Source organism: Lupinus angustifolius, chromosome LG20 (assembly GCF_001865875.1).
Source record: "Lupinus angustifolius cultivar Tanjil chromosome LG20, LupAngTanjil_v1.0, whole genome shotgun sequence".
Taxonomy (NCBI): domain Eukaryota; kingdom Viridiplantae; phylum Streptophyta; class Magnoliopsida; order Fabales; family Fabaceae; genus Lupinus; species Lupinus angustifolius.
In genome coordinates this window covers 4,434,641-4,459,485 of record NC_032028.1, presented here as the reverse complement: position 1 = coordinate 4,459,485, position 24,845 = coordinate 4,434,641, and the positions used below count along the sequence as shown (strand labels likewise).

At 32.4% G+C, this 24,845-nt stretch overlaps 5 protein-coding genes across 6 annotated transcripts; 2 read left to right on the top strand and 3 right to left on the bottom strand.

Moving 5' to 3' along the window:
• LOC109335824 (DEAD-box ATP-dependent RNA helicase 3, chloroplastic-like) lies at window positions 8,834-15,255 on the top strand. Its single transcript, XM_019572032.1, has 10 exons — window positions 8,834-9,339; window positions 10,176-10,306; window positions 10,386-10,797; window positions 11,019-11,117; window positions 11,562-11,786; window positions 13,032-13,409; window positions 13,909-14,052; window positions 14,141-14,236; window positions 14,392-14,669; window positions 14,766-15,255. The coding sequence occupies exons 1-10, from the start codon at window positions 8,944-8,946 to the stop codon at window positions 14,872-14,874; spliced, it is 2,268 nt and encodes a 755-aa protein (XP_019427577.1). The 5' UTR covers window positions 8,834-8,943; the 3' UTR covers window positions 14,875-15,255.
• Window positions 15,692-16,915, bottom strand: LOC109335825 (pentatricopeptide repeat-containing protein At4g38150-like). The gene is made up of 2 exons (XM_019572033.1): window positions 15,842-16,915; window positions 15,692-15,763 (listed from the first exon to the last, which is right to left on the bottom strand). The coding sequence occupies exon 1, from the start codon at window positions 16,812-16,814 to the stop codon at window positions 15,858-15,860; it is 957 nt and encodes a 318-aa protein (XP_019427578.1). The 5' UTR covers window positions 16,815-16,915; the 3' UTR covers window positions 15,692-15,763; window positions 15,842-15,857.
• LOC109335828 lies at window positions 17,146-19,250 on the top strand. The gene is made up of 6 exons (XM_019572036.1): window positions 17,146-17,290; window positions 17,661-17,728; window positions 17,813-17,950; window positions 18,055-18,128; window positions 18,213-18,350; window positions 18,724-19,250. The coding sequence occupies exons 2-5, from the start codon at window positions 17,669-17,671 to the stop codon at window positions 18,343-18,345; spliced, it is 405 nt and encodes a 134-aa protein (XP_019427581.1). The 5' UTR covers window positions 17,146-17,290; window positions 17,661-17,668; the 3' UTR covers window positions 18,346-18,350; window positions 18,724-19,250.
• LOC109335826 (germin-like protein subfamily 2 member 4) lies at window positions 20,127-21,405 on the bottom strand. 2 transcript variants are annotated; one of them, XM_019572035.1, is made up of 3 exons: window positions 21,356-21,405; window positions 21,163-21,316; window positions 20,127-20,880 (listed from the first exon to the last, which is right to left on the bottom strand). In XM_019572035.1, exons 2-3 carry the CDS (start codon window positions 21,275-21,277, stop codon window positions 20,333-20,335), a joined length of 663 nt encoding a protein of 220 aa, XP_019427580.1. In that variant the 5' UTR covers window positions 21,278-21,316; window positions 21,356-21,405; the 3' UTR covers window positions 20,127-20,332. The 2 variants fall into 2 exon arrangements, with proteins under 2 accessions (XP_019427580.1, XP_019427579.1); XM_019572034.1 differs by having other exon boundaries at window positions 21,163-21,372.
• Window positions 23,141-24,512, bottom strand: LOC109335829 (protein phosphatase 2C 32-like). The gene is made up of 2 exons (XM_019572037.1): window positions 24,196-24,512; window positions 23,141-23,418 (listed from the first exon to the last, which is right to left on the bottom strand). Exons 1-2 carry the CDS (start codon window positions 24,431-24,433, stop codon window positions 23,303-23,305), a joined length of 354 nt encoding a protein of 117 aa, XP_019427582.1. The 5' UTR covers window positions 24,434-24,512; the 3' UTR covers window positions 23,141-23,302.

Here is a 24,845-nt window from a genome sequence, read left to right as displayed (position 1 = left end):
TCATTATTAGACTTTAATATTTTGAAAACGTTAATTTTTTCCTATACAATTATTATGCACGTTAATTGTTTTAGGTAACAATTGTTAATTTAATCACATTAACTTTGGAAAGTTTAATATTTAAAACATTTAATATTTTGAACACTTTATGTATTCAGATTATAATAATAATAATCATTTAATATTTTGAACACGTTATGTATTCAGATTGTAATAATAATGTGTAATAATAATAATAATGTAAATAATTTTGAATTATTGATAGTTAACAATAGGAAAAATATTAAATGATTTATGCAAAATATTATTTAACCACGTTATAGGTTAAATTTTTTAGGCAATTGTTAATTTAGCCATGCTAACTTTTTGGAAGTTTAATATTTGAAGCATTTACACACGTTATGTATTCAGATTATAATAATAATGTAAATCATTTTGAATTGTAGATAATTAACTTTTTTATAGCTAAAATATTAAATGATTTATGCAAAATATTATTTAACAATGTTAACTTTTTGGAAGTTTAATATTATGTATTAAGGTTATAAAAATAATGGGTAATAATAATAATGTAAATCATTTTGAATTATTGATAGTATTCTTCTTCATATATAATAATGCTAAAAATCGAGAAACAAAGAACAAAGACATTATATTGTGTTATCATAGATGATGTGACAATTCAGGTGATGACACATATATGTGTAGAAGGTAATTTTTGGAGGGAAAAAACATAGATTCAATGAGGTCATGACACATGTCATAGATGATGATGCAATTCAATGAGGTGATGACATATGTATATGAAAGAGGTTTATTGGCAAGAATTTTTTGGAGGGAAAACATAGATTAAGTGAGGTCATGACACATGTGATAGATGATGTGTCAAATCAATGAGGTGATGACACATGTATGTGTAGGAGTTTTTTTGTTAAAAAGTAAATAGATAGATTATGCTTAGGGCTAATAATGTATGAATACAGTTTAATATTTATTCGAAACACAATTTGTTATCTAGTTCGATAAATTTAGTTCATGAACCAAGTGATTTCGATTTAAACTAAAAAATTAGCTCGTTAAATAAATGAGACAAACTTGAATCCAATATATTTCGATTTGTTAGATTCGTGATCTATCTCAGTTATATATATACAAAAGTGATTGAAGTGATAACATTTTTCATATAAAAATTATCAAAACAATAAATTAGTGTCATATAAATATATATATAGATTATTAAAATTAAATGTGCACTTATTTTTAACATTGACAATTCAAATACAATAAATGATTCATATTAGTTGTTGGCATTTCTAAGATTAAAATTTATTCTCATTTAAGTAACTTTATATATATATATATATAAATAAATAAATAAATAAGGACACACTTTTTAACAATGATGTCAAAATTGGACTGTATCGACCGGTTCAACTGGTGAACCGGTCTTCTAACCAGTACGGTACAGATGTTGAACCGGCCAAGTATCAAAACTGGTCAAAATCGATCAAAAATCGGTCAAAACCGGTGAACCGGTTGTTTTATATATATATATATTTTTGAAAAAAAACTTAAAAAACCCATTACATTGTGACCAATCTTTCCAACCCTTCTTCAATACTTCAAGACACATGCTTTCAAGGCATACTTAGATTACACATTTTGGTTCCTAACATTCGTGTGTAATCTCAGTGACATTTGTGTAATCTTGGAGTTCTGAAGATAGAATTTGGTGCAAAAATATAACATCGATATGAGACAACTTTGACTCTTTGATGTTAAATGTTAAAATTCCAAATTTATTTGTTTTGTACAGTGAGTTATGAACTTGTGTCATTCATTTATATTTTGTGGTTGTTAAGTAATACTTTTGAATTGATATATGTTTTGTAATTTAAATTTTGAATTTGTTAAAGACTTAAAGTTGTTTGTTTATGTGAATTTTGAGTAGATTATAAATATGGATTATAAATTTGAGTATCTACCTATTTAGAATTTTTTTTTGTTATATGTTTATTTATATATATATAAGTAGGTATATCCAGTTTAATCGGTATGCGATTTAATTACTGACTGTACCACTATACCAGTACCCTGACCGGTTTAATAACCGATACGGTTGTAACAATACTGATATTTAGTACATGAACTTTAATTAGTAGTTACATTACAAACTTTTATATATATATATATGATTCACTAAGAATCTTGTAGACCCTTTATATTTATGTTAATGAATAAGATAAATTTGAGCTGATTAACCTAATTCAGAATTTGTGTACTTTGATTAAGCTGAAAAATTGTATTGTATTGAATTTGACTTGAGTCAATCATTAACGAGTCGAGTTGAGTTAGATATGATATATTGATTTTATAATTTCATATTTTATAATAGTAATCCAAATACATAATCTATTTCAACCTAGGAAATAGGAAATAATAGGAAAGAAAGCTTCTGGTTCTGTCCCCCGTGACTCTCCAATTAATCCAATACTATTTATAACTGAAACCTAGAACTTTAAAACAATACTTAAGACTTTTTTGGGGCTTCGCATCCTTGAAACTCAAACTTTGGACTGATTCCATTACCATTTTTCTCAAAAGGGTCCCCAACCCTTAGTAATTAATTAATTACTATAATTTCCCTTCCAAGAGAACATGGTCTAATTCATTTGATTGGAGTATACATACATACTACTATTTATCTTGGGATTGTAAGTTTCCAACTCTAATAATAGGCATGAAATCCTGCAATTGACCAGTTTTTTGTCTTTTATGTATCTGTCTGCCTTCTTAATTTGGTTCCTCGATAATCTAACAAATTAAAATTGATTTTGGTACCTAGAAAATTGATATGGAAAAGCTAAATCTAACATATTTAATGTTTTCAATTTCATACTCTAAGAGGTCTATGCTAACAGACAACCAGGACCAAAAGGTTACTAATAATATATATGGAGGATGGACAATCATAAATTCTAAAAGAGATTATTTCTTTACTAAAAGGTTACTAATACTCTTAGTAATATTAAAAAAACTGAATAGATATTTCTATTCAACCATCAGGGAAAATACAAAAGTAGATAAAGATGAGTTATGTGACTAGAACAGTATTATAGTAATATAACTCAATGAGCAAGAGCAAGAAGCAACTACTAATTTCATCATTTATCATATCTGAAAACTAATACAAAGATAAAATTATGAGATGAATGAATAATATCAACTTTCAACTCTTTTTTATTTACCAGAAACACAATGAAGAATCACTTTTGCGGTTTAAAAGCTTTGAAAACCTTCTCCTGCGGTAATAGAAGGCGCATTTTAACCTTGACAATACTAACCTCCTAGCAGACCTTAGCCTCAGCCATATAACTTTCTTGGCACGGATCATAGAGCCTTTGATTCTCTCACTCAGACTCTTCTTTCTACTGAACTGGTAGCTTCTCAGGAATAGTTGTCTCTTCTCTATCATGGTGTAATTTTGCTCAGGGTTGTAATTGTAATGCCCAAAAGACTCAGTTCTAAACAATGGGTTCATTGTCAAACTTCCCATGACTCACTATGATTCTCAATCAGACCCAAAGAAGAAGAATAAGAAGAGAGGAATATAAAGAAATATATAGAACCAACTATTTAGCTGCTAGTTGTTGAAGCCAGATTTAAAAGAAAAAAGTGATTAGTGCAAGATTAAAGAGAAATATGTAGAAGAGAAGAGAAGGGTGTTCTGAATTGTAGAAATTCAAGGCACTTTGCTTTGTTTAAGGACAAGTCATGTTTGTTTGTTTTTTTTTTTTTTCATTCTTCTCTCATTCTCTCTTATACATGATGAAGGTGTGTGTGTATAGAACATTATTTTATGGAGCACTTTAACACATGGAGTGCCCTATTGGCTCGTGTTATTTTGGATGGACGGTCATGTGCATTTTTTGTCATCTTTATATATTTGACCCTTTTTTCTTTGTAATATTTTAACTATATATTACATGTTTTTCATATCTATGGTTATGGTTGAATTTACATGAGCCGTATAAGTCAAGACAAACACTCCCAACTACGTGTGGGCATAGGTTGGAACTTGGATGGTCAATTGAGTGTTTAAATCCTATACTCTTCTCAATCTATATATCTCTAGTTTATCTCTTTAGATCCTAATGTGTTAATGCTGCATCTGTATAAGTTTTTGTCCCTTACTCAAGTCATGCTTGCTTGGTTCAATGATAAATTGATTAAACTTTGGATATTCATGTAATGTAAAGGTAAATATTATAAACCTGATAAATAGTCTCACGAGAAGGAGGGTTAACAAAAAAGGTTTCCCTGTCTGGAATGGTGGAAACCATTTTTACCAACATTTTTGTTATAAAAATATAGTCTCCATCCATACATATATATATATATATACATACATATATATATATATACATACATATATATATATACATATATATATATACATATATATATATATATGTATGTATGTATATATATATGTATGTATGTATGTATATATATATATCCACGTCAGCAACTTATCTATGGTGGTTGATAATGGGTATCATGGTCAAAACAGATAGGAACTTTACCTAGGTGTGTGCCGTGTCCCAATAAAAGTAATGAGGACTATTACCACTACCACCAATCTTTGTGCTAAAAGAAAAAAATACACGAATCGAAAACAATATAAAACGTTTTGGATGATGATGAACACGATTGTTACGTGTGAATTGAAAAATATATGAACAATTCAAGTTGATGACGAATCACTATATTAATTACAAATACGCATTAGGTATCTATCACATTGTACAATCGCTTTTATAAGTCATGAGGCAAGTTTCAAATTATAATTTCTGATCAGTCATCAAATAGAATAGAACAGAAAGCGAGGGTTTCAATTTGATAAGTTTCTTGCAAAAAAGTATCACCACTAAAATAGTCTTTTTTTAAAATTTTCATTTTATAGCGTGCAGACTGATAATATATTTTAGTTGTGAAGAAAAGGACGAATGAGTTAGTTTTTGAACCTTCATAACACTCAACTAGTATTATATGAAATTAAGAAAAGTGGATAGTATAAATTTTCAGTTACTTTAGGCCTTTGACCCCTAAGAGTTTCCAACAGGAATAAGACAGTAGTAGATATTATTGCATCCACACGTGGATCAGGAAGCATGTCCAGAAGCATAAAGTTAAAATCAATAATGCAAAAGGGTCAAAGATGATGGCAATGGCATTCTATGATACAAAACCTGAATCTAGATTCAAGGTGCATAGGAATAAAGAAACGACCAATTAATTAGTTCTAATTCACATTCACTTAATATCTGTCATGTTTGAAGTATGCCAATGAATTATGTTATCTGCAATGTGCACATGATACACAACCATTTAAGACAATTACACTATGAAGAATGAACACCAATTATCAAGGACTGGTGTGCTTGGAAGCTATAAGGGCTTTTACTATAAATCTGACAAACCTTGGAGCTGGAAACCACAGTTAGCTCATAATTCTCTCCTAGAACCAAAAATGGAAAATGTTTAATGGCTCTCCACTTTCTTTCCTCTACTCTCCCCATGAATGACGATTTTCCAACCAACTGAGTTCTGTATATTCCCCATGGTCACCTCGTACCAGCTCCGTCAGCTGCGGGACCTTTTTCAGGGTAATTTGATGCATCCAAGTCCATAAGTATCATATCTAAGGCACTGATAGAGAATTTGACATATCCACAAGCAAGGTTGACTTCATTTCATTGGAACTTTTAGCATTAGAGACGGAGGGAGTGCAACTGTTAGAAAGACCAGAAAACTGTAATTCATCTACCTTGCTTCCAAACATAAGCTTATTCCTTCTCACAGAGTCCATCTCTGGTTCAGTTGGAACAAAGGTTCGTGACCTATACTTCCTTGTTCCCTCTTCACCTTCACCATGGTTATAGAGAACATAATCATTATATGTTGGCGTAAACTGCCAGAAGATTAAGTAACATCAGACTAGAAGTACTGATTCGACAAAACAAAAGTAGGGCCAGAATTATCGACAATATCCCCTATGAATTGAGGACTGCAAGTCATCAGAAACCATGATGGCTTCAGAACCCGGCCGTTTAAACTTAGGTCCACAGCTCCAGGACCACCAACCCATGCAGACATAGCTGTAGGAAATTATAAATAACCCAAGCGTCATAGCCGAAAATGTAGACAATAGAATGCAATAAATATACTACTCCTTCTTAACAAACAGATCTGTAAAATCTTAGAGATTTCACAGTTTTATGTTGCTGCCAGCTCTGTAAAATGAATTTATATTTAAAAAAAGTAACAACAAGGGAGATATTAAGATTAGTGAACTGAACATTTGAGGAGACATGAAAGAATGTAAAGAGAGTCGAATCAAACTAAAGGTGAACGAAAAAAAAGTGGCTTCCATTCTTACAACTACACATGTAAGCACTTTTGCTGCTTCAGCACTCGCCTTCACCTCAGTCACACAATCAACAGAATAATGCTACCGTTCTTTAACTCTTAAGCGTGTTTGGTGGTTACCAGCCAACAAGGTATTACGTATATATCCTAATTACTTGTCTTGAAAGGAAAATAAATAAATTTTTATCCTCGGAATTGGACCCCACCTAGATAGGATATCAGACAGTAAGTTCAAAGAATTAACTTCAAAGGTTTCTGAACAAAATAACACATGGGACTACTTCTGACTGTTCACTAAATCAAGACTTGAGCAGAATCATTGTAGGTAATTCTTATACCTGTATGAGTATACCATATGCGGAGACAAGTTCATCTTGCAAATCATTGAAACAAAAAAGAGATGAACAAATGTAAACAATGAAACATGAATGAACAAAAAGCATACAATACAGTATTCAGACTTGATATCAGCAACAACCAGGATATATAAAGAATCATAGAATAACTTACACTTCCTGGATGAAATTAAAATAGATTGAACTCTCAGGCAGAGCAAGGCACAACAATGACATTAATGCATAAACCTGTCAGAGAAAAATAAATTGAAACTGTCTAAACTAAATCATATATACATAACAGAATACGATATCGTATTATTCCTGGTGAAATATCAAAATTAGATAAATAAAAAACAAGCAAACCAACAACTAGGAATCACACAACCACGAAATGTGATAAGCAAAAATACACACTTCACACTTTGGTATTGAACCAATCGATTAAAGCAACATCCATTCTACTTTCTATACCAAGATAACTAATGGAAACATAACCAATCCTTAATCTGAAAGTACCCAATTCCTTACTCGCATACATACCCCGTTTCAACAGTCCTCTAATTGAGTAAATGAAATGTACTATAATGTGCATTTGACTTGGCATTTCAATTCCAGATCATAAACCCTAAAGCATGGCAACGAATTGACAACTTTGCTACTAAAGACTAATACTACTTTGTGCATTAAATGCACACAAACACCAATTTAACCATACTAAACAAACAAGCACCACTCAAAAATATATATTAAAATGTAGATAAAACATTATATAGATTACAGAATAAAAGTTCCAATTACAGCAAATTATTAACAAATATTAAGATAATCAAGACTCAAGAGTGTATAGAGGTACAGTAAAAAAAGCAGAAAGAGAGATTGTGGGTAAATAACTTAACGGGGCCGTGAAGATGATTCTGAGTATTTCTGACAATGTAGCGCAGAAAAGTGGGCTTGGTTTTTATGATGCTTAATGCAATGGAACATGATAGAACTGATGAATTGAAGGGTTACAAACTTACGGTGTAACTTACAATGATATACAAAGGGAATTTAACCTTCCTTTAGGATCTGTTTTGGAGGGAAAATAATAATAGACAAAAGGCTTAAACTCAAGTATTTCCTCCTCTAAAAACCCATCCTGTTATATTTGGATACAATTGAATTTGTATTTTTGGTGTTATTATTTTAGTTATAATAACTAAATTTTTAAAGTATTGTTAAAATTTTATTGTTCTATATATATATATATATTTATACAAAATTTTATCACTTGTAATAGTTATATAGTATTATTATAAAGATTTATATATATTTAATATATTGTTGATCATCCATTTTTTTATTCTTTTGAAGAGAATCAATAATTATTAAACATGAATAAAAAAAATGTAATAGTGACAATATATGGACTATTGCATATATTTTTAATTTTTTAATGGAATAGAAAATATGTAAATAATGGGTAGGTGACTTTTGTTTCCATTTCATCTTTTTTTTACAAGTAATAGTTTAATTTGTATGAGAATTTTTTGGATGAGAATTATATTTTACATTTTTCTGTGAAGTTACTTTTATGCCCTCGTTTAATAACCTATCAATCATAATTTTACAAATGGTGTTTTATGAATCAAATAAGATAGTCTAAGCTATAAGACAAGGATCATATATCGTATAATTTTTTTGTCCCTCTGTCCTAAATCAATTAAATTTCATAAAATATTATTAAAATATTAAATTTTGATTTTATAATTTTTGTTTTTAAATAAGTGGAGCTTTGTGATTGACTTGATACACCAAATAAAACATGAATGAGGCATGTGAACCTCATCCCTAAGCTCTCTTCTCTCTTGATCATCTTATTTTAATATTGATTTAGCATTAGAGAACATTCTCAAATGGAGAATGAGTTTAATATTTATGTAGTATAAAAATTATGTAGATTTTCTTTACAAAAAGATAAACTAATAATACGAAGGTAACAAATATCTTGTTTGATAGGTTATAGTTGAAAATATCTAAGGACCAATATTATCCTTCACACATAGAAACGTAGCGAGGTGGAAGTTTAAAAAGCCATACATTCATTCTGAAACAAGTGCTAGCCACCCTTATCTTCTAGCCGCTTCTTTCTCTATAAGGTTTTTCACTTTAAACCTCTTCCCGTCACAACAAAATGGCTTCTATCATTGGCGTTTCTTCCATTTACCAAACCCCTTCTCTCGAACTCCTTAAACGACAACAAACTAACCCCTCCGTTTCATTAAAACCATTGTCGTTTGACAACAAGTCTCACTTCAACACTGTTCTCAGAGCTCACCTCAATAACCGAACCCTTTCTGCCATTGCTACCAACAATTCTTCTGTTCTCAGTGAAGAAGCGTTTAATGGCCTTGGTTTTGATGATGTCACTCGTGACGATGATGAGTTGCGTGGTTTTGAGTATGAAAATGGAAACCCTTCTTCTGTTCCTGTCAGTAAAGATGAACTTGATGTTTCTAAGTTGGATTTGCCTTCTAGACTTATACAATCGCTCAATAAACGTGGAATTACTCACCTTTTCCCCATTCAGGTCTTTTCTCAACTTTCCCCTCTCCTTTTTTTTATTCAAATATGTAATTATTTTCCAGTTACTAGGGTGGGATGGCTTATATTTGTAATAATACGTGTCCTAAATAATTCATTAGGTGATAAAATCCAATTGTAATTACTATTTTTCACGATATAATAATGTATGTACCAATGTATAAGAGTTTATACAGTGTTACTGCATCGTCGAAAATCTTAAAGTAATGCAAAAGGACACATTACACTCTTAGTTCACTTCCTATTACTTATCTCTCATTTTTACAAATATTTGAAATTATTAAGAGTTTAGTTTCAATGCAATGTAAGTGTAAGTATTTTTATAGTATCAACCAATCATTGTATATTAGTATGGTACAGTAACATGTGTTTGGCTTTTGAGGCATCAACTATTTTTACTGACGTGGTAGTGTATGATTGGATGGCAATGTAAGAATCTTTAACCCTGTCAACGGATTAAAATTCAATGCAATTACTAACATATTGTTTGTGCTCCTTTCTTCTGGTAATTTGAAGGTAAATATATGTTTCAATGGTTAGTTACATTCACATTGTGGGCTAACATGGACTTATTTTGGTGGGTGCGTCTGCAATTGTTGTGTGATGCCATTACGGTGGGCACCACACACAAGGTGTTGCAGCCGTATCAAATGATGCTACACAGCCGACTATTTAAAACATTTATATATACGGGTTTAAGTTCCTGTTATTATCTATGCACTATGTGATTATCTTTGTTGCTATTATTGATGTTTATTTGTCTAATGTGTACAAAATCCTTCTTTAATTGCAACTTTACCCTCTCCTTTTTGTGTTGGTTAGAGAGCTGTGCTATTGCCCGCACTAGAAGGTAAAGATATCATTGCTCGGGCAAAGACTGGAACTGGAAAGACATTAGCGTTTGGAATTCCGATTCTTAAAGGCCTCAGTGATGATGACCGTAATTCTCTGAGGTGCACATCAATATTACACCCTATTCATTTTAGGTTTTCTAGATAAACTGATATTGATGCATTTGCTTGTTTATTGCAGGCGTGGTCGCCTTCCGAAAGCATTGGTCCTTGCACCTACTAGGGAGTTGGCAAAACAAGTCGAGAAAGAGATAAATGAATCTGCACCATATCTGAGCACAGTTTGTGTCTATGGTGGTGTTTCCTATGTAACACAGCAAAGTTCACTATCACGTGGAGTTGATGTAGTGGTTGGTACACCTGGTAGAATAATTGACCTAATAAATGGGAACAGCCTCAAACTGAATGAAATTGAGTATTTAGTCCTCGATGAAGCTGACCGTATGCTTGCTGTTGGATTTGAGGAGGATGTAGAAACAATTTTACAGACGGTCCCAGTCGAGCGGCAGACCATGCTTTTTTCTGCAACCATGCCGGGTTGGGTGCAGAAACTGTCAAGAAAATATTTGAAGAAACCATTGACAATAGATTTGGTAGGTTATTTTTCCTTTTCTGCTTATCTCCTCTCTAAATAATCAAATTGTTAATTAAAATATTGTAAATTTGGTTGCGGTCATGATCGATCTAGACTGCTGAGAATTGCGCTTACTGATGTTGAAGTTATTTTAAAATTAAAGTTAAATCAATATTTATGAATCTTTTGTAACCCTCAAAAATCATGGTTATGATGCACTTCCCTGTTTTTTGAAACAAGGTTGGTAATGAAGAAGAAAAGCTAGCTGAAGGGATCAAGCTTTATGCTATGTCAGCCACCTCTACTTCGAAGAGGACAGTTCTTTCTGATCTTGTAACTGTAAGTTTTTAGATGGTTGTTATAATCTTAACTTAATGTTTGGTAATATCTGCAGTTTGCATTTCTTGGTTGTAATAGTATTTATGTTCAGTAATATTACTGTCATTACTAGATTTGGAAACAAAAACTAATTCAATAAAAACTTGTTCAGCAAACTTTTTAGATGGTTGAAGCAGACTACTAACCAACTCTTCTCGAGAAATTTCATTTTTTAGCAGTCAAGTATACTGCAAAAGCAACCCTCCTCATATTGGGATCAATGTACTCTGTGTTGAGTACCCAGACACAAACTCATGGTTCTGTATTCTTTAAGATTGATTTTGCTTGTGAAAATTTGAAAGATATATTACACCAGCAAATTTTATGTTTTCTAATGCACTTAGTTACTGTTGATGCAAAGATAGGGAAGTTCAATAATTTCACTTAATGTTACTTCATTTTTAGGTTTATGCAAAGGGTGGGAAGACTATTGTTTTCACACAGACAAAAAAAGATGCTGATGAAGTGTCATTGTCCTTAACAAATATTATATCTTCTGAAGCATTGCATGGTGATATATCTCAGCATCAGAGAGAGAGAACATTGAATGGTTTCCGGCAAGGGAAATTCACGGTGCTGGTTGCCACTGATGTTGCATCTCGTGGACTTGATATTCCCAATGTTGATTTGGTAAGTTAAAAGGGCTGGTTTTTGGCCCCTCATCCACATTTAAATATCATATCTCCAGCCTTGGTTCTGTATGAACCTTGAATTCCAGCAGTTTTATTTTTTTATCATGCAATTCTTATTAAATGCCAACTGGGGCTGAGGTAGTAAGCCCTATCACTTTGTCTATTCAGGTTACTGAAGCACTTATGACATAAGCACTTATATATGAGATCTTATGACATAAGTACTTAGATTCCAATAATCATTTACATTTTGATGTATGCTATAAGAAACACTTACTGAATTGAGGTGTTTGGAAGATTCATTAGATAAATACTTCTAAGTGCACACCTTAATTCTTAAAAACTAATTAAAATTATCTTTTTGAATTCAAAATCAAAAAATAATTTAATATATATAATTATATGTGATTAAAAATATATTTAAAAAATTACAATTAAATTTATGTTTACATATTATCATACCATTATTAAAAAGTAAGATTTTGAATGTAAAAGAATAGTGAACATGCTGTACATTTGTTATATATATTATCATGTCAATGTCAACGGTGCTGTATATTTCTGTGTGGTGGACTAAGAAAAGAAAATGGCTCTCGTCTCAGCTAGAAAAAAAAAATTAGAAATGTAGAAAGGGGTGAGGCCAAGAGTCGGAGAAGGGGGATGAATTGGCATTTTTCATGTATTCTAGATAAGCTCTTTTTCATAAGCTTGCATTATGAGCTTATGAATGTAATATAGAAGAAGCTTGTATTTTTTTGAAGAGCTCTTTTTATAAGCTCTCACAAACACATTAATAAGTGTTTATAGAATAAGATAAGTTCAAATAAGCTTAAACTTAACTCTTCCAAACACTACCATAGAGTTTGAGTAGAAATTTGGTCTTTAGATATCTTATCCCTAGGTTGGGCAATCACTGTATTGCCTATTCTGGATTAGGATTTTCTTACTCTCAAGTTTGCGTTGCTTGTTCTAGTAGAATTTGGATTGTCTGCTTTGATACTAGGAGATGTTTTTTGTGCATCTGATGTTACTTTTCTATCTTTATCACTGTGCTCTATTTTTAGTCTGAATTAACAAGTTGACAGTTTGATGTTATATTTTATTAAATGTGTGGCTTAACAGTAGCTTGGTTAATTCTTTCATCTCATTCTCTATTCTGTTTACCACCAGAGAAGTTTAAGTTCCATATTTGAAGTACAAGTTCGATACTGAAATGCTTGTTGGCCTTACATGTTTTCTTCAGGTTATCCATTATGAACTTCCCAATGATCCTGAGACTTTTGTACACCGCTCTGGTCGAACTGGGCGTGCAGGAAAACTAGGTACTGCCATTCTGATGTACACCAGTAGCCAGAGGAGAACAGTTAGATCACTTGAGCGTGATGTCGGCTGCAAATTTGAATTTATTAGTCCACCAGCAATAGGAGAGATTTTGGAATCATCCGCCCAGCAAGTTGTTGCTACACTTAAACTTGTTCATCCTGAGTCTATTGAGTTCTTCATGCCAACCGCACAAAAATTGGTTGAAGAACAAGGAGCAAATGCCCTTGCAGCTGCACTAGCACAGCTGAGTGGATTCTCTCGACCTCCGTCATCCCGGTCTCTTATCAACCATGAACAGGTTTGGGGGAGTTTATATTTTCCAATATAAATTTGTAGGCCTTACAATTTTTGAAGGATTTATTTATCCCACATATCCGTTCTGGTTAATAATACTACTGATCTTGCAATTGATTTATACTTCATGTACAGTGTGTAAAGGATGTGCATCAAATAGAAAATTCTTTTCAGAAATAGAGAAATCTAAATAATGCTCCGGCACTATCACAATTACACTATAATATACTTGTATTTTATTAGGTGTTTATCAAACCCTAAAAGCTAGCTTATTTTGGTTTATTTTCATATTTTCTGTACGTAAAGCTTTGAAAACTAGTTATTATTTGATTAATTTTTAGTTGAAACTAGTTCCGGAAAAAACATTCAAGGTTGGTTCTAATTAATTAGATTTTTTTTAAATTCATTTTCCTTATTTCTCTTATTCCTAGTTTAATCTTCCATATGAATGATTTTTTGCTCTCATGTTATTTGGTTAGCTGATTAAAATCTTGGCATTGCAGGGATGGGTTACGTTACAACTGACTCGAGATGGAGATAACTCTAGAAGATTTCTTTCTGCAAGATCAGTAACTGGGTTTTTGTCTGATGTTTATTCTCCAGCAGCTGATGAAGTTGGAAAAATACACTTAATTGCAGATGAAAAGGTTTGCAAGTTCTTATAAACTTCAGTCCTTTTGATTTAATGCACCCACACCGTTGAATTTGTTTGACATTGCTAATGACTGATATCAGGTTCAAGGAGCTGTTTTTGATCTTCCGGAGGAGATTGCAAAAGAGTTACTCACTAAGGAGGTACCACCAGGCAACACTATTTCCAAGATCACCAAGGTAAGTTACAATATTTGGTTAATATTTTTTTGTTTTGTAGTTCTTTGTGCAGTGTTTCTTGTTTTCTCCCCACAAGCAAAACACCATATCTTGGTATCAGTTCATCGGATTACTAATTTGATAATGGCATTGCGTATGTTACTTTGTACTGGCAGTTACCTCCTTTGCAAGATGATGGACCTGCAAGCGATTTCTATGGGAGGTTCTCTGACGACAGAGAACAAGGAAGTTCTAGAAATCGGGGAGGAGGTTTTAAGAGCTCACGATCATGGGGAGGTAGTGGCCGAAACTCTGACGATGACTTTGGTGATTCATATGGGAGAGGTGGCGGTAGAGGTTACAGATCTGGCAACAACAGGTCTCAATCAAGGAGAAGTGGTGGAGATGACTGGCTAATTGGAGGTAGAGGATCAAGCAGGTCTTCATCAAACAGGTAATAATAACTGTTCAATTTTTATTTGATGATTTTATTCCTCCGCGAATTATACCAAGAGTCATATCTGATATAATATTTGAATGTACATAGCAGAGGTGGCTATGGAGGAGGGAGCTACGGAGGAGGGGCAGGGGCCTGTTTTAATTGTGGACAATCTGGGCATAGGGCAGCAGAATGTCCTAAGAAGAGAGACTTTTTTTAGTTTAGACATCTTGAAATTTGATGCCACCTTGTCCAAGGTTTGAGCTGCTACCACTGGTGATGATGGTCTAATAGGTTCAAGAAATTGAATTATGCTTCATCAAGAGGATTACAGAATCATTGCTAGCTACTTTGAAGCACTTGGGGTTTTGGTTTTAGAGATGTTTTACAGTCTATACCGCTGATGTAAAATTTATTATCACTTGTATTGCGGCTGTGATATTTGGCAAGAACAGTAATGTGGTCCTGTTTTGTCTATTTAACCGTCTTGTTTATGATCCGGATGAACCTTTATATGGTTTAGAAAAAGGGACAGGAATAGCTTTGCTTTATATGCAGAATATGTTTCCAACTGTTATTGTTAATTTGATATTCTTTATAAGACATTTCAACGTGGAAACCGATATTTTGTCATTTGATGCACTATTTTCTCTCCATTTATGGATGTGTACTTTCTAGGAATCTTTTTAACCTAAGATCATGACTTTACACTATAGTTAGCTTCACCAATCAAGAAGCTTTTTCAAAATTCCAATATGATTGCTAAAATTGTGAATGGTGTTAGCATGGAAAATGTTCACTAAGATAACAATTGTATTTTTCTTTTGGGAAATGTTGACAAGTGCTCTATTATTAACATTAGTCAATAGGACATTTTTCTTTTTATTTTGTGTATTTAATGAAATGTTAACAAGTGCATTAGTTAATTAGACCCTTCTATTGTCTGGGTAAAAAAAATTGATAAAAGAGAGATTAAGGAAAATGTATACCTAGAATTAAGGAACACGATTTGTTGTCTCAACTTATATTGAATTAATTAACATGTCCTGTTTTTATTAGACAATAAAAACCAGATATTAGGCAGCCAAAGAAAGTCATTAGCATGCACGTGAAACAAAAGGAAAGGCATAAAACCAAAGAAAGTCATAGATTCCATGTTCCAAACAATGCACACTACACTAAGTACTAAGTAGTGCATCTAAGCTACTTGCCAAAAAGAATGTTCATAACATTTCTACAAACAGGGCCACGTTTATTGCTAAGAACCTCCTTCACGGCTTTCTCATCAGGAACAAACCCCTTAGCCTTCATCTGCTCCAGCAACTCAGCAGCCTCATCAACCTTCTCCTCCTTAGCCAAAGCCTCAAACACTGCGGTGTAAGTTGCCGCGTTCGGCCTCATCCCTTTATCCATCATTTCCAAAAGATACTTCTTAGCATCCTTCAAAAACTTGGCACTAACACAAAGCCCTTTAACAAGAACAGCATAGGTATAAACATTGGGGGTGACCCCTGAAGCAAGCATGCGCATGTAAACCTTAAGAGCCTCTTTAGGCTGAGAAGCATTGGCATAGGCCTCAATGATGGCAGTGTGGGACACCACGTCGGGCATTTGACCCTTGTCTTTGATTTGTCCAAAGAGTTCTAAAGCTTCATGGGTTAGACCCTGCTTGGACAAATGGTCGAACATCTTGGCTGCATGGTTTAATAACCCATCACCGGTTCTCATGTTGTGGAAAATCTCTTGCAAGTCTTTTGGGTCTTTGGGTTCTTCTATTGCTGGTTTTTTGTTAAATGGGTCGTAAGGTGGTGGAAGCTTCTTGCTCTTGTCAATTTGTTTGGTGGGTGTAGCACCTTTTTCATCATCAGAATCGGAATCAGAATCAGAGAGTGAGAAATTGACCTTTGTGTCAATGTTTTTTCTAATGGGGTTACTTTCAGAGCTGAAATGGCGCTTAATGGAATCAAAAATTGAAACTTTGGGAGATGGGTATTTAGGGGAGAAGGGTTTTGTTGAAATGGGAAAAGGTGGATATGAAGTGAAAAATCTGCATTGGATTTGGAGGGAAGAGAGAAACAAAGGTGAAGTTTTAGAGGTGAAAATTAAAGCACGAGATATTGATACGAATGTGCCTTTGCCAGTGGCAGCAGAGAGAGCCATTGATAGTTGAGTTGTTCAGTTTTGATCGAGTGAGTGCTTCGTCACAAGTTCAGCAACGAGAAGAAAGGAAGGTTCTTTTCTCATTTCGAACCCTTCTAGAAAATTCGGATGGTGGCGAATATTATAGAATTTAACAAAAAAATTGTACTGCTATGAAATTTGATGACAAAATTATTATATTTGTCATCTAAATTATTTTTTATTTAAAAAAATAATCGATTATGAATCTTAAACCATAGCGTATGAATCTCATTTCGTATGCCACCCCGTGGATCGTATTAGATTATTGGGCCCAAAGCCCAAAACTTCAACGGCCCAAAGATTTGAAAAAACGCGCGCATTTTAACCACTGAACCAAGACATTTTGCTGTTATAAAGAAAAAAACGCGCGTCCATTTTGTCTTCTCTCGCGTTTGAAATTCAAAGAAACAAACAACGCATTTAGGCCAGATTCAATCAAACACTAAACTAGAACGGTAGTTCATTTTTCTTACAACTATAATAATACAAATCCATTGAAAAATTTACTTCATCGATTAATTCTCTGAATTTTTTGTGATTAAATTGAGCTCAATAATCTACAGAAGCATAGCGATTATATTGTGTTACTGTTCATATTACTATTCTGTTATTTACATCCCAAATGCTTGCGGTTATAGAGTTTCGAATCTTCGGATTTACTTTTTATGCTAGGCTTTTGCACGAGTTAATTGCAATTTAATAATACACGTGTTTTTTTTCCCAATCTTAGATGAATTTTGTAGTGTTTTAATTAGATTGTGTATAATTGCTTTTAGATTTAGAACGAAAACAGATTCATATATGGTTTACTTGTATCTGCATTAGCTTAACCAATGTCAACTAAAAAAGGAAGCCCAGAGAGTGGAGGTTCAAGAAAACGTAAGAATTCAGAGGTAACTGTTTTCATCTATGGTAACCTTACCTTATTTTTTGGTGCGGTATACTGTTTTATTTAATTTGATTTTCACAATAAACAGGTGGAAGAAAAAACTGGAGATGAAGCAGAATCACAGAATGTACAGGGGGAAGGATTTGAGGGCAACATTACTGGATCAGAAGAAATGGAGCTCAATATCTCTCTCATTCTTGAGAAGATTGAAAATTTCACTCAGAGGGTAACCTATCTAGCTATACACTGTGTGAAGCTTGAAATTGGAATCATACTATATGGAAAATAAACTCTTTAATTGACATGCCGAATTATATGGGTTACATGTAGGTATCTGAGCTCCTTGAATCAGGGAAAACAATGTTTAAGGAACTACTGAATGATTTTGAAGAGAAACTGATCATGTGAGCTGATAAGTTTTTGTTTTATTTTGGTATTCTTATTATTTTGATTTCTGCTGGTAAGATCATTTTAACTTCTATATGCAGGATTCATAAGGAGCAAGTGGAAAAGTGGCAGGAAGAAATCAAAGAATTGCGTGCACTCGATGCCTCAAATGAGGAAGCCAATGCTGTTCTGCATAATGCACGATATGTACTTCAGCTCACTAGCAATAATTAGTCAAGGTATTTGTCTAATACTTCAAGAATGAATAAATGTATAACTTCTTAGAAGGGTTTGGTTCATTTGAATTGGACTGTGGTCATCACCAGATTAATCTTTATGTGCAATATAGAAACTCATAACACTTGACTAATCTAGTTGGGGAAATAGTACATATTTCAATAGTGATGAATCATAATCAGGAAAATCTGTTCAATTTGAGTTTGGGGCATGGAAATTCAGGAACAGGAAGGGTGTTCCTTTAATAGTAAAAAGATGCAGGAGTGTAGCCTTTTCTTAACGTGCTTCAGATTTAAATTTGTCTTTGCTTGACCAATTTCCTTATGTAGAATTGAGCTTTGCTAAAGCCTAACATTGTTGAATCTTCACATGCAGGTTTTTCAACATTTGTTGATTAAGTGAAAACACCTGAGGTATATAATCCGTATTTCCCTTTATCTACAACCAATTAGTGCATCGAAATAAAATGACAAGAAAGTTTCATGCTTACTATAGCTACCACCGTTTTGGAAATAGGTTAGGCAGACATTTATATCACTGCTGCTGTTTCTTGGCTCGTACTTGGCGGATTTCGGTTAACAAATGTAAATGTGCTGCTGAGTAAGGCTGTAATATGTCTTTTCAACTTTTCCCATTAACATGCTTAAAATATCAAAAATAGTTAGTTTAATATTCTGAAATGTAGCTCAAGCATACCAAAGTTTGAATCTTACTGTTGAAATTAAGGTTGTGTGCAACAATTTGACAGTATCTTTTTGTTTGTTCATTGAACAGAAGGCTATATAGTTGTGCAGGCAATTAATTTCTTTTTGTAGTTTTATTTGTATTACTCTTATATACCTTGTGTGGCTAATAATAGTTGACATTATTGTACAATTGAATATCAGAGATGTATACTAGCTTATGCATGTTATGATAGACTCATAGTCTGGTTTATGCTAGAGTATTTGGTAGGTACTCTTATTTATTAGTCATGAACCATTGAAGACATGAATGATGAATCGAATAAAAATATATCTACATCGTGGTGGTTATTAGCCAACTCATTAGTGCTAATCTCTTGTAGTGAACGTTATCAATTATATGCAACAGTGTGCTTTGTAGATTTAAGGGAAGCAAAATCAAGAATAGAAATGAAGCAAACGACGGAAAAGAGATATATTATGCTAATAACTAAAGGGAAGTTTATTAGCATATGCATGTTATGTCACCCTCTTTATTTTCCTACGCTTAGCCTTGGGTTTGCATTTTACAATTAACCATAAGGTCTATGACCACATAAATATATGCAATTATGTATAATTAGTCTAACGTAAAAATGTTGGTCAAATTCATACATTTTGTTCTGTCTCAACATAGAAAAGAAAAGGAAAGTGATAATTTCAATTTTAAATTTCTCATTTTTCTTGACATACAAAATTATCAGTTATTGGTTTGAGAATATTTTGACATCAAAGGCTATATCCTAAATCCTAATTGGAGTTTCGAAGAAAGGCAATCTAGAGAAGCAGTTCAGGTGGAGAACAAATCTCTAATTCTAATAACTACCAAAGATCTTGCGTTGCCATTTTTTGTGGATATGGTAAATCACTCTAAACACCCAACTATTTGGACAATCGTAGATATAATACTTCATCATTGGGAAGTATCCATTTTAAGTGGTAATTATATTTAACTATCTTGCTTAGCTTCCTGATAAAGAAGGAAAGGAAAAGACATTGATTGTATCCGGTGAATAACTTTGGTATGTCTACCAAAAAAAGATTTCAGGTATTGTATCCAGTGAATCACCCAACTATTGGATTTGTATTATTCTTAATAACACGTATATTATGATCGATACAACTATTTTACGCTCAATAGCGTATAAATGAGCAAAATGCAACATCACAACCCTTCAAGGATTATTATTACTATTAAAAAAAAGAAGAGGAAACGTGTATCTTTATATATAAAGACCATATCTTCCTTTAGTTCTGCTTAACTAACTCTTCTTAGGAGCAAGTTTGGCTTTGATTGCATCAACCAGTTTAGTCTCAATCTGAAATGCCTTGGCAAGCACATCATCAGGCACAGTTGGTGTTGATGTAAACAAAGTTGCAGCTATTGACACAGTACCAGGTAGTTGGCTATTAAAGGCAGAAATAACAGCAGCATGGTTATCCCCATTGTTCTTCTGATAGTGTACCAAACCTTTTGGGAACACAAAGATTTCACCTTTCTTTATGGTCTTTGAGATGAGTTTGTTAGCTGTGGTGATAAACCCCACATCTAATTGTCCTTCCAACACAAACACAATCTCAGTGGCACGTGGGTGTGTGTGAGGTGGGTTAAGTCCCCCAGCTTTGTAATCTATCCTTGAAAATGATACCCCCAATGTGTTAAGGCCTGGAATTTTTTCTACATTGGCTGCAGTAACCAATGACCCCACTGTGTTGTTTATAATTCCAGGCTTGGCTAGACCGGCGAAGAAGAAGTCACTTTCTGTCACATTTGTTTCTGCCTTGCAAGCAAAACCATTCACCTTCACACCTGCACATAACATATAATGTATTAAGGGTTACAAATATAGCATTAGTTGATTATGAATAACCAATTATAATGACATAGTTGATTCTCTGGGTAATATAGCATAAGGTCTTATTATTATGCTGGTGAAATAGAGACTTATAAGTAAAGAACCATTTATAATGACATGGTGCTAGATTCTTGGGTGTAGTTACACCCTATTATTTTATTACATGCATGCACATCACTGATTAATTTCCTAAACATAATGTTTGTGAAAATGGTAATGTATATTATTACAATTACCTGAAGAGGGAAGAGCAACACAAAGGTCTTGGAGTGAGTCAGGGTCAGAAGCTAAGGCAAAGGAGATGACACTGTAGAGGATGACCAAAATTGCGAACATGTTTGGTGGCAACATGCTTTGGAGGATTAATGTATCTATTATATATAATAATAATAAAGAGGTGGGATGGAATGATGAATGAAAAAAGAAGAAAAGATTGATGTATAGCTAGAGAGAAGAGAGGTTAAATATTTGAGACTGATGGTAAGAAATGTGAAGAGGTGTTGTATTATATATATGAGGTATTTGTATATGGATTTAATATATATATATTGACAGTGTAAGTAATTTTTATACTATTTGTAAATTCCCACCATTTATATGTTTGCTAGTATTGACTTTCAAACAAAAATATTACAAATCAATGATGGATGATTGAGAGTATAAAAAACTTTACAAGCACATAGATTTTAAACTCTCTGTATATAGAGAATGATTATGGGCAGAGTAGATGGGAATGATGTGATGGTAAAGCATTAGCAAAAGTCCTTCATCTTTAATTCAAAGCAATTGAACAAAGGGGCCATGTTAGAATTCTTTTGAAGTCTTTATTTAGTTGAAAATATGATTATTCATGTAAATAGGAATTAACGTAGAGATTAGTTTTTGTTGATTCATGATTGATGGGAAAATGCCAACATTGAGAGTCCAATGAACAAGGTTTTGGTGAGAGTTGATAATAAGAAAGATATTGAGGCGTATGAGTGGCATGAATACCAAATCTGAACAACCTTTGGTAAAGGATTAGCCCCTTGAGACGAGACACCAACCGCTTCAGTTCTACCGTTCCTTTCAATGTTTATTACATCTCCAAAATCTGTGAAAAGCAATTGTGAACTCAATCACCTTATTTAAGTGGGACAACTTTAATTTAACTTGAATACACTATCATTTAAAGATTATACATATTCAAAAAATATATATATATATATATATATATATATTCATCATTCATTTATATTACATTTATTACATAGTTAATAATATACAAAGTTAATAATAATTAAACATGGTTATGCATATATTTTCCCCCTCTTAAATAGATAAACTGATATAATTTATAAATTTAAATTATAAGCATTACCAGGTAGTAACTAAATTTAACGTATATTTTTTAATATATAATTTATAATAAATAATATAATATAATTATGTTGTAATGATATATAAAACCTTTATCCTACAAAATTCTTATACACCCATATATGATTATAAATAAATTTTACATTTAAAAAAAAGTAAAACATCAAGATAAGCTAAGGTGACTCAAAGCATAACTTGAGTCTAGCTGAAAAATATGACTCTAATTTTTAAAGCATGAGCTCATTATAATTAGCTTTGAACAAAGATAAGTCAGTTAAAATTTAATAGATTTGTTTTACTTAAAAATATACGGTACATATACATGTTAATAATGTGCTGGGGTTAAGGGCTTAATTAAGTATTTATTGAATATTCTTTATTTTTAAATAAGTAAATAAAACTTATCCATAAGTTTTTGCTTAATAAAAATAAGCGAAAAATATTGATTTGAAGGTCATAATCTATTTTTGTAAATTATGACAAATTTATTTCATAAATTGATGTTCTCAGCTTTTTTTTTCTCTATAGCTCTTTAGCCGAAGTCATAATAATGGTAAAAAAATATAAATGAAAAATCATTTGCCTGTAGCGAAACATGGATGGGCCATTCTGTGTAGTTGTACTCAGTGCAGTATGTTAATATATGTGGAAAAAATTATTTAAGTTAAAATTATAATTATTAAATATTTTATGATTAATTATTCCTCCTGGTATATAAAGTGATATAAAATAATAAATAGTGGAACAACATTCTCAATTCCTCATGTTGATATACTCTTTCTTTTGTGACATAGTTTCTTACTTAACCAGTAAAGTACTACAAAAACTTGTAGTAACCTTCCATTAACTGAATTTCCAATAAACTTGGTTTGAGACTAGAGAAAAATATGTTTCATTTCGAAATGATTCAAAGACTAATTTTGATTTCTAAAATCAATTTTACTCCTAGCCCAAAATTGTTACATTATTAAATAGAGAAGCATTTAGTTAAAAGAAAAATAGAAAGAGAAAAGAGAATTATCCTGATGATTTCCAAATTCTCCCTTCCAAAGAAACCACCATAACAGATACATCATCATGATATTTACGTCGATCCCCATTAGGAATATCAAGCAATTCATGAAAATCCATTCCTGCCACAATAAAAAAAAATGTCATATAAGAAACAAGAAATAACACTCAAATTTTAATAAATTAACTTCCATTAAAAAACAAGTTATCAGAATTAGGTGGTTGTTTCTAGTTGGTAGCAAAGAGAATGATACATAATAATATATGACAAGAATCCTCATTTGTTTAAAGAGCTTTAATTATTCACAACTAATCTAAGAATCAAACATGTCAAATAGAAATCTTGCACCCCAAAAACATCCTAAACATGTAACGTTTTCATATGTTGACACTTGAAGTTAGAAGGATTACTAGTTTGTAAAAACAAAATCAAGGCTATTTTGATATAGCAGTGTAATTTTTTTACTAGTGTGATTTCTATGAAGCTATTATAAGAGCCAAACATTTTTAATGATAATGACAACAACACATAATTGGTTAATAGTGTAAAAACAGACACTGGGGATGCACCATAATTAATGTTGTGTACTATGAAGAGGAAAGTTGGAAACATTTGACATCTCTGATATTGGCACATGATAGCTTTCTTTTTATAGAGAAGGATGAAAGAGTATGTCTGTAACAAATTCCAATTCAAACATACGGCTCTTTCAGCAACATTGTAGGGCCACCTCGATAAAAATAGAACTCATTTCGAAAAGATGTTTGGTTTCAAAGAATTTGCTCAAGAACATTAAGTGGAAAGCAAGTTGAGAGGAGCAGGTGTAAAGAATTACTCAGATGTAATGTGTTAAGTTGTGAAAATAATATCTGAGGACTAGGAAAGTGGAGTAACTGACCATTCTTTTTAGCAGCGCGGAAGAGAAGCTCGGCAATAAGGTATTGTGCGGGGTCACCTTCGGGGACATTTTCCATGAACCACGTAACATGGGCTACTACCTCTTCATTGCTGAAATATTGGTAAAGCCCATCAGAGGAGAGTACCAAGAACTGGTCACTTGACGAAAGTCTGTGATGCAAAACAGAAGGTGTGCAACTTAGGTAAGGAGCAGTTCCCACATAATCAACTTGAAACATCTCCAGCAGAGCTTCGTTGAAAGATGGCTAAAACAAAGCAATCAATGTTAGAAAAAGGTTTCAATGATTCTGCATCGGATGGATTAAATAAAACAAACAAATAGTGCAAGGTATTTTATTACATAGTTAATAATATACAAAGTTAATAATAATTAAACATGGTTATGCATATATTTTCCCCCTCTTAAATAGATAAACTGATATAATTTATAAATTTAAATTATAAGCATTACCAGGTAGTAACTAAATTTAACGTATATTTTTTAATATATAATTTATAATAAATAATATAATATAATTATGTTGTAATGATATATAAAACCTTTATCCTACAAAATTCTTATACACCCATATATGATTATAAATAAATTTTACATTTAAAAAAAAGTAAAACATCAAGATAAGCTAAGGT

Excerpts from the sequence above, each read along its gene's own strand:
- LOC109335824 (XM_019572032.1), top strand. The coding sequence starts at position 8,944 with ATGGCTTCTATCATTGGCGTTTCTTCCATTTACCAAACCCCTTCTCTC. Across the intron at positions 11,118-11,561 it reads TTCTTTCTGATCTTGTAACT|GTTTATGCAAAGGGTGGGAA; the intron begins GTAAGTTTTTAG and ends CTTCATTTTTAG. Across the intron at positions 11,787-13,031 it reads ATATTCCCAATGTTGATTTG|GTTATCCATTATGAACTTCC; the intron begins GTAAGTTAAAAG and ends TGTTTTCTTCAG.
- LOC109335825 (XM_019572033.1), bottom strand. The coding sequence starts at position 16,814 with ATGGCTCTCTCTGCTGCCACTGGCAAAGGCACATTCGTATCAATATCT.
- LOC109335828 (XM_019572036.1), top strand. The coding sequence starts at position 17,669 with ATGTCAACTAAAAAAGGAAGCCCAGAGAGTGGAGGTTCAAGAAAACGT. Across the intron at positions 17,729-17,812 it reads GAAAACGTAAGAATTCAGAG|GTGGAAGAAAAAACTGGAGA; the intron begins GTAACTGTTTTC and ends CACAATAAACAG. Across the intron at positions 17,951-18,054 it reads TTGAAAATTTCACTCAGAGG|GTATCTGAGCTCCTTGAATC; the intron begins GTAACCTATCTA and ends GGTTACATGTAG.
- LOC109335826 (XM_019572035.1), bottom strand. The coding sequence starts at position 21,277 with ATGTTGCCACCAAACATGTTCGCAATTTTGGTCATCCTCTACAGTGTC. Across the intron at positions 20,881-21,162 it reads TGTTGCTCTTCCCTCTTCAG|GTGTGAAGGTGAATGGTTTT; the intron begins GTAATTGTAATA and ends TGTTATGTGCAG.
- LOC109335829 (XM_019572037.1), bottom strand. The coding sequence starts at position 24,433 with ATGTTTCAAGTTGATTATGTGGGAACTGCTCCTTACCTAAGTTGCACA. Across the intron at positions 23,419-24,195 it reads CCGCGCTGCTAAAAAGAATG|GAATGGATTTTCATGAATTG; the intron begins GTCAGTTACTCC and ends TTATTGTGGCAG.